The following is a 9248-nucleotide window of genomic DNA, read 5'->3' on the forward strand; positions in this document are numbered from 1 at the left end:
GATGGCTTCGTCATGTATAATGCATGCGCTATGGCATTTGAATTTTTGAACGGCAGTAGAGCTGATCTGTAGCCAGACAGCGTGGTACTTAAATGGTGCAAACACCCTCCATGCACGAACAGGAGAAATACAAGATACGTGAGAAGCTTGGTGCCGTACACATTTTATTAAACCCATATATCAGTTACAAGTCCAGTTATTTACAGTTCATTAGCACATGCACAGTGATTGAAAGGGGGATGCATGCTCGTTAAATAATGAAATGCTTACATCAGAAATATTCACTAACAGAGGCACCATTGTGACAAATGTCAAAATTTCCACGCAAATGAGCGACTTCGTATTTGTAGCCCACAACAACAACATACCTACTCGGTAGAGAGTCGGCGGGTGTCGTAAGCACAACATGCAATACAGATCTCTAGCCACACTGTCTTTAACAAACGATTCCATGACGTCTCCTCGTGGCATACAAGTTTTTCATGCTGTACAAATAAACGGATATATAAATTACATCTCCCATGCTCAACATGAGAAGCGTAATGCAAGCGGATGTATTGCGAAGCCCCCTTTCGTTTTGTCGAAACAAGCACAATTTTTGGCTCCACTATCCATAAAGCAACAGTTACCTATTCTACGCAATGTTCACCTGCCCCGCTTGGCAAAGCTTGCAGGGCAGGATGTGGGAGGGCAATTTTATTACACACTATGTACAGTGTGCACCATAAGTTCACCAGCGCACACACACACGCAGATACGTCGTCCGTCTCCAGCCGCTGCAATATTCACCACATGTTGTAGTCGACCTCGTCATTATCGAAGGCCAGGAAGAAGCCAAGGATGGTGATGAACACAACGACGTTACCCGCAAGTACCAGGCCGCAGGCACTCCACTGTATCTGCATTAAAAGTAGGGCTTTTTTTTGTCAAAACGTGCACAAACTCTCAAAACAAGTTTATTTCGAGCATAAATAAAATGTAGGCAAAGGCCAGCAGTGCCTTCAGAATGTGCAGGTGCTAAATAAAAGCACTACCTCCTGGTAGCAGTAGTGCATACTAGGGCTCTTTGTGAAACAATCATAAACCTGCACTGAGGTGAACGAATTTGAGGAATGCTAGAGGCAAAAAAATTAACAGGACAGGAAAGAGGAGAAAGGTTTGGTTTTCTGATGCTTGTCTGCACATCGCAATAGACATTTTCCGCAACTGACAACATGTGAAACAATGTGACTACTACTGCACATAATGTACTGTCACTAGTTTACCAACAGTAAAGTCAAAGAAACATTTTAGTTATATTGGTGATTCTGTACTTTCAACAGGTTGCAGGAAAGAAGGTCGCAACTGATCCCACACATAGAAGCCTCTGCAGTTACCAATGCCGTTCCCGCCTGCGGAATGAAAGCTGTATGAATTAATATAGCCTGCAAGGCCACCAACTCTGCCGTACGCAAAGAGTACTTACTGATTCTCATGCAAAACGAAACCGTCTTACCTAAAAATTAAAGCTTGTGAAATCTGAGGAAACAGCGGTGCTGTGTTTCCCTTGTGATTTTCTTTTGTGTGTCTGTTCTTTTCTTGTGATTATCTATTCTGTTGAGTAATTACTGGTTTCGTGTGATTATCCTCTCAATTTATTGCCTAATGTTTATTACTCAGATCCTGTCATTTGTAATTTTTATCGCTGCGTTGAGCTAGGATCTGCAGTTCATGTCTCCCTAGCGCAAAGTGAGTGATTACTCACTCTTTGACGACACTGGCGCTCCCGGGCAAGTGAGTGCTGACGTTCTAGCAATTCGGCATCCGCTGTTTCTGGAGCGGGTACAAGCTAGAGTTCACCGGCGAGCACACTGGGACCTCCCAACCATTCGGCATCCATGGCGTGAAAGGCCTTCTGATGGGCGCACTTTCTCTTATATACCACTCCTCTCCCACCATCTGGTGCACGCTCCCTCACGGACGCTCGCTGTGGCGCCACCTGTCGGCCCAGCGGGGAACCCTCGCCTGGCGTGACAGACGCGCGCTCTGCCAACAACAACCACGGTGAATGGACATTGCAAGCCCCTAAACAGCTCCGCTGTTAAAAATAATCTTCCCATCAACTTCTACACCTCCTAGCCATTCCATGAGCCACTCTTCACCTTCCTGTCTTAGCCTCGTTATATACCATTGTCCCTTTGATTTTTAATCTATGGATGCAGCTACCTTTGCATGCAAAGGAGCATCATGCAGGTGAGAGCAGAGTGCCTCGTCACTGTGGGTGAACTGCCAACAATGTGACATAACAGAATTAGCTTCTCATTGTGCAAGATCCTTGCAAACCAAATCTGCTTGCCTTGATCTTGTTCTCCCGGTGACTTAACAAGCCAATTTTCTCTGTTCTAATCCCAGTTTGACAGTCCCATACCTGCCAACTTGTGAACATTAAAATTCGTAAAAGTCTTGCGGACAAGGCACCAAGAGTGGGGGTGCAGGAATAGCACGCATTTTTTAAGCTTCCCCTGAGCACATGCCTTTCGCGAGATATGCATATGTACTTCATTCACAGTGATTTACTGTTGTACATAGCAGACAAGTAGCAGAAAACCTTGAACAGCGAGGACTGACAAGCAACAAACTGTTTTTAGATCGCAATGACTTTTTTCACAGCTTTGCTGTAGCCCATTTCACATGCTTCAGGTAAATTTACCGAAAATTCAGCAGGGTTGGCAGGTATGCAACCACATCTTTCCATTTGGGAAGCATGGCCACCTTATCAATAAAATTTGTCTCACGTGCAGAAGATGTTTGTTTGCCAAAGGAAGGAATCTCTTACCACAGCGTGGGGTGCTGCGGGTGACCGTGCCAACACCAGGGGCAGGCCAAAGGCCGAGATGACGATGCCGGTGGTGATGAAGTAAGCCAGCTCCTGCGCTGCGCTGGAGCTCGCCACATCCTCTTTGAAGCGGCGCGCTATCAACGTGGGCAGCGGCGACAGCACGTAAAACAGCACCACGAAGAAGGGGTACCAATTGCTGCACATGACAATTGTACCACATGTCTCAGTCCTACTCGTGACAGTAGCATCTATAACGTTTCTAGCCAATATCGGCACATAACCAATACATGCTTATAATGAAGCCATTATGACGTCGGATGCGACTTATAAGATGATTCAACGGTAGCTGTTCAATCCACTTAGTATGTGGTCGCCCATACTGAAGGGCTGCAGCTAGATCATTATCTGCACACAGAAGGCACGCTGCAAGAGGACAGCCACTTCAAGCAACATTCTGTGTCTCATTTAGCAGTACCATTGCCATCTGCTGCAGAAGTGAAACTGAATTCTCACGTAACAACCTTAAAAGCCAACTGCAATGGAATGTCACTTCTGCTAAATTGGTAATAAGTGAGTAGTACGTATGAAGCAATCACGAAAATGCTGGAGGGCTGGTAATTGTTTTGTTTTCTTATCATCAGCCTTTACATAGCACATAAGCAAAGAACACATGAATCTCGTGGTCAGTGGATATGTCACAATTCCCAGCGCGCTGCCTCCGAAATTTTACAGCACGCCACAAGCAGCTGCGGGCGGCACCCAGCCTTCGAGGTCATGCCAAAGAATCGGGAGCTCGGAGTCATTTGTTGCCTCCAGCAAGCAGTAATGGCATTTTCTCCGGTTTCAGTATCAGAACTGTGCGGATCCGCAATTTTTCTGAGACGCATCCACTCACACTTCAAACATAATATATTGCATAGAGGCTACTCTGTATCTACAATATCCTAAGCTGGGGTTTTTTATGCAGCCTAGCTTTTTCTGCAGTTGGCCTACAATAAACAGCAGCATGAAATACCGAAGAGGCCCATCAGCCTCATTGACTATGGCCCTGAATGGCACACAAAGACTGTGAGCTTCAAATTATGCTCTCTTACGAGAAGCAGAAGACAAAGGGTGATTAGAAGCCAGCCCTCATCTAGTAAAGGTACCTTTTTGTCACTTAAAGGGACACTAAAGCAAAACAGTAAATCAGTTTAGACTAATAAAGCATTGTTTAAGAACCCTGCAGGCAGTCATTTCAAAATAATAGTTTGATTATTGGGTGAGAAAATGAAGGTCGAAGTATCAGTATTTGAATTTCGCGCCGAAACCCAGACGCCGGTACGTCACTGTGACGTCGGGGATTCCAAAGTATGTTTTCGCATTTGGACAGCGTTGGCTGAGTAAAGGTTTCCGAAACTTGCCATGCTGAATATTTGGTTCCTTTAGAACACAATGTAGTCAATCTGTACCGCTATATATAATTAGTAGGCCCTAGAAGATGCCATCAAAATCCAAGACGTCACAGCCCCCAGGTGTGGGAACTTGAAGGAGGCGTCGCCACCCTTCTTTCGTTTGTGCGCTTTTTCTGGCTTACCAAGCGTCGTATCATGGTAAGAGTGGTGTTTTTGGTGTCCTAGAAAGGTAATTTACTGATGCAGAAGAAATCATTTTTCACTTTAGTGTCCCTTTAAAGAATGATCCACATATATAGAAATGCATCTTAACTTTTAAGACCACACTTGACTTGATCTAAATGATGCCTGGCGTGAACGTGCCCAAGATGCTCATTGTGTTTGTTTCAGCAAGTTCACAACAGACATTATTTAGATCAAGTCGAGCATGAGCTTCAAGTTAAGATGTGTTTTTAATATGAAGGTCAGCCTTGGTTTCTTATATTCAACTGCAACAAACTCAATGTTTTTGTGCAACACAACATTTCTCGTAGGATAATGTGAAACAGAGAAGCAAGACAGATCCATAACTTTAAAATAATCTTGTTTATGAAGGTTGCCTTGCTGCTCGGGAGAATAAGAACTCTACACACTTTGTTTGAACAAAGCATTACAAGATGCCACCACCAGTACTGCAGCCTCACTCCGATATTTCAGGCAGAGCTGAACCTTCAGTATGGTAAGCAATTTGAATGAAAGCTTATTTTCATGCACACAGCATGTTGAGGACAAGGCAGTAACTTGCAAAATAATAATAAATTACAAGGACAAGCCAACACACTCTCACTACAAACACGGCAACTAATATACAAGATACGCATGGTAAACAATCCCACTGCTTGCTGCAACAATAACTCTAAAAACACTGATGATCACTGATGGCTTTTAATGGCACCAGGACATCTTGGTCGAACCGGATTGTGGGGCTTAACATCCCAAGGGCACGTTCCAATTCAGCAAAGACAGTCTATGTTAACAGCTAATAAGACAGCTTGAAGCCCAAGTAATGAAACACATCTGGGATACATCTCTGTGACTTGATGCTGCATCACATCAACAAGAAAAAGCCAAGGAAAGCACATACCGCAAGTGTTTAACTTTATCTTTTCATGTGCAAACCTATGAGTAGCACAAAGCGTGACAAGCCCAGCCCGTCCACCACGCAGTGGCAATCGCGTCTGCGAAGTATCCAATGGCTGCAGCGTGCGAAAGCAGCTGAAATTTCAAATGAAACCTTGCGCGCCCTTTCCCTCAAGGGCATCCCGCTTCTGGCCACATAGTCAAGGTCACATGCACAAGTGCTTCTATGCAAGACTTGCAATGTCGCTGAATAGGGCATGCGACTTCGATAAACCATGCAATACGGAACGCACAATATCACCCCATGCAGCAATAAAGGAAGAGAAAAAAGAAGAGTAACCGCGCTCGCAGCACAAATGAGACCTGGCCCCTCGGCTCTGGTGCGAGAGAAAGCAGAGAAGCAAAGCCACTTGCAGATGCTAGTTGAGGCAGGAGAGAGAGTGTTGGCAACGCAGCATTTCATTTCTCCTACCTCTTTTAATAATGAACATAAAAAAAAATCCTTGTGGTAAAACACTCGCTAAACGACGCCTCACAACTTCCTGCACATAACCAAAATTTCCAATGGGGCCTGGTGAGGGGTCCTTTAGAGTGTACCCAAATCGTTTTGAGGGGCTTCTGCAAATGCGCGCACGACTTATAAACAAATACGCCTCAGTCTTGTGGATAAGTATGAGATTACCATGATACCAATTATAGACATGCAATAAAATTCTGCTTATATGAGTGCCTGGTGTCTCTCTGGCATTTTTTATATTGTACTGACCAGAGCAACTTCACATCAAGATAATGAACTTTTACCAGCCTTTGCACTGGTGATTCAGGGCTAAAAATTAAATTAAATTCTGGGGTTTTACGTGCCAACACCATGATCCGATTACGGGGCACACCGTAGTTAGGGACTCTGGATTCATTTTGACCACCTGGAGTTCTTTAATGTGCACCTAAATCTAAGCACACAAGTGTTCTCGCACTTGGGCCCCCATCGAAATGCGGCCGCCGCGACCAGGGTGAAACCTGTGACCTCGAACTCAGTTGTGCAACACCACAGTCGCTAATCTACCACAGCAGCTGGTAAAGTTGGATTTATCGGAGCATGGTGTAATGTTGGAATCGCTGCCTGATAAGTGCGGCTACCAGTGCTCCCTCAACCGATTGACCGCCATGCTTTCTACAGGAAGACAAGCGCCGATTTTCAATCTGTTCCATGAAGCTGGAGCCCAGTGTGTTCCGGCTTGTGGAATCACACAGCATTCCGTTTCGCACTCACCTGGGCTGTGGCAGGGCACATCCCAGCACCAGTAGGGTCATGCCCACTGACCCCGAAAAGGCAAGGGCAACAAGCCTGGAAAAAGAAAAAGCACACACCTCCATGTACAGCTCATTCCTCTGGATTTCTTTTAGTGTTAAGTTAAAAAAAAAAAACAATGTCCACTAAACCAGACAAATGTTCTTAAATGCAGGTAATGTCGCTTAAAAAAGTCATGACACACATATTTTGAACTTGAAGAAATTCTACCACGCGCTTTGTGTGCGTAAAATCGTGACGCTTGGGAAGTGTGAAGGTAGTGAAACAATCAAAAGACATTTAATTTCATAGTGAAGTTGGTCACGAAATACGGGACTTAGCATTCACATTACTGTGATGTCATAACACAGCAACATCCCTGACATTGTGTAGCAATAACATTATGCACGAGGTTGCTTACAAAGAAAAATCCTTTACACATGTATGCCAATCTGAGAAAATTATACCTTAAAAAAAAAAAAAAAAAGAGAGAGAGGCAAAGCTGTATAAGCGAGTTCTATGTACTAGGGGTCTGTTTGATGGCTGCTTTTAGTGATGATTCATCACCGACGCCCTGGTCACACTCGTGGGGGGCTCCAATGCAGGCTGTATTGCTGGACCACACAGTTACTTTTCCAATGCCTGTGCAATACAAATTCCTAGCGATCACTAACACGTAGCCAGTAAAATGTGACATAAGAAACAAGAGTTACAGGTGACTGCATCCATAAAAACCCCACAAGGAAGTTGTTTGTTCTAGTGAAATATACACAAGATAACTTATATGTTAGAATCATTGACAATTCGTTTTAAAGCAAAAATGTGGGATTCTGCCATCGGGTGTTTGCTAGTTGTTGATACCAAGTACAGTGTCTTTCACAACAGAAAAAGAGTGCTGCATGCATTTCGTCCAGCTGCTCTCGCCCGTAGCAGCGACAGCTATGGCAGGTATGGAACAAAGCAGAGTATCGTGTCATGGTGCATCCACCAAGTATGCACCAAAACTTAAACTGCGTCAGAAACAAATGGTAAGTAAACTAATTAGGGTACTCTGATGCTTATCAATAACTTTGTAGGTTTTGAAGGGTTTCGACCTTTATATAATGCAAAAAGAAAATAATTACAAGTTGAAAATATCACGTCGGTACTTCTTCAATAGCACTGTGTACGCAACTTGCAGAGCTAGCCAGTTCATTTATTTCTTGCAGCACAAGAGCTTTTTTGGTTATTTTCAACGTAAGTTACCGCTACATTCCGATTTACTGGCTTTCTGCAAATGACAGGCTCGGCGAGTGATGCCAAGCCTTTTACAATGCATTTCCTCAGTTTTCAATGCATGCTACATGCAAACACTCATTAACAGTCAAAACTTCTGAAGATGAAACGTTTCTTGGGCTTTTCCTTGCACAAAATCATTTTGTATACGAAAGCGTTGTCCAGTTCGGTGCTAGTTATTTAATCAATGCGCCAATGACAGCTTGGTACATTTGATCCCCCGACTGAATTGAACGGGATTCTTTCCTGTGGCAATCTGCAATTGTTGCAAGGCGAAATGGTTTGCGTCGGCTTTTTCACTCACACTCCTTATGGCCGCCTGTTGTTTCAAAGTAAAAGGCAACTCTTAAAAAGAAGTATCCAATTTTACGATAATCTACTAGCCAAAGCAGACAATAGGTGCTGGATACTGCGCACAAGCATCATGATTTAAACAAACAGTCCATAGTATGGGTAGTAGTGTACAAAACAAGCAACAGGTGCCCTGAGCCAAATTAGCGGCGCGTAAATTGTAGCTTGACTGCAAGCTGTGTATTCGCTACCATAGCCAAAGTGCACTGTCACTTTCCTGTCAAGCACGGAATAATAATGACCCGCCCATTGCACAAACATCGCAGTGCAACCAGGGGGGTAATATCCTTGTCTTTCTCAGTGGCAAGATTACGCGCCACAAGATAACTTTCTGCGCAGCAAAATGTCTCTATCTTCAACATCGGAAAGTTCCCTCTCGCAACATATGCGCAACAACCACACAAACAAAACAAACGGATTACTCACGCTGTGGTGGGCGCCCGGTGGAGAAGACCATGGGTGGCGCAAGGACAGAAAGGAAGTTCTAAATCAGTAACACCGTCACTGGACAAATTTGTGTTATGTGGGCTTTTTGATGTGAAGAGCGTTTGCCTGCCTAAGGACAACCTCAGCACCGAATAGATTTCAATGTCACAAAACAATACAGCGCGGGTTAGTAAGAAAATAGCGCACACGCTGTGCGACACTAGAGCAAGACGCAGCTCGAGTGGCGCATTCACATTCTTTTAAACACTTTCCTCCAACTAAACAAAAATAGTTTTATTGATCTGCTTTAACTAGCGAAAGCACGGCAGCGCAGGCACGAATATAAAATTTTCGCATTTTTCCCGACATACAGTCGTCTTGCAAAGTCATCTGTCGAGAAAAGCTGGCTCAGAACCACGCAATAAACGCGCAAATCGCTAAAAATACGATAGTTCTAATGAAAAATTACAAAACGACAGCGATTCCCACTCGCATCATACCTTTGATGCCCGCCATGATGGTAGCAAACTTCGATCGGCGCTCCGCAGTTTGTCATTTTCTGAAATTATTTATAAAA

The 9248-nt window shown here is 44.1% G+C and overlaps 1 protein-coding gene across 1 annotated transcript; it reads right to left on the reverse strand.

Annotated features, from left to right (window-relative positions):
- Window positions 1-146: 146 nt before the first annotated feature.
- Window positions 147-8750, reverse strand: LOC126517511 (leptin receptor gene-related protein). The gene is made up of 4 exons (XM_050167243.3): window positions 8672-8750; window positions 6602-6676; window positions 2816-3014; window positions 147-899 (listed from the first exon to the last, which is right to left on the reverse strand). The coding sequence occupies exons 2-4, from the start codon at window positions 6640-6642 to the stop codon at window positions 786-788; spliced, it is 354 nt and encodes a 117-aa protein (XP_050023200.2). The 5' UTR covers window positions 6643-6676; window positions 8672-8750; the 3' UTR covers window positions 147-785.
- Window positions 8751-9248: the final 498 nt, after the last annotated feature.

Source organism: Dermacentor andersoni, chromosome 11 (assembly GCF_023375885.2).
Source record: "Dermacentor andersoni chromosome 11, qqDerAnde1_hic_scaffold, whole genome shotgun sequence".
In the NCBI taxonomy this organism is placed as follows: Eukaryota; Metazoa; Arthropoda; class Arachnida; order Ixodida; family Ixodidae; genus Dermacentor; species Dermacentor andersoni.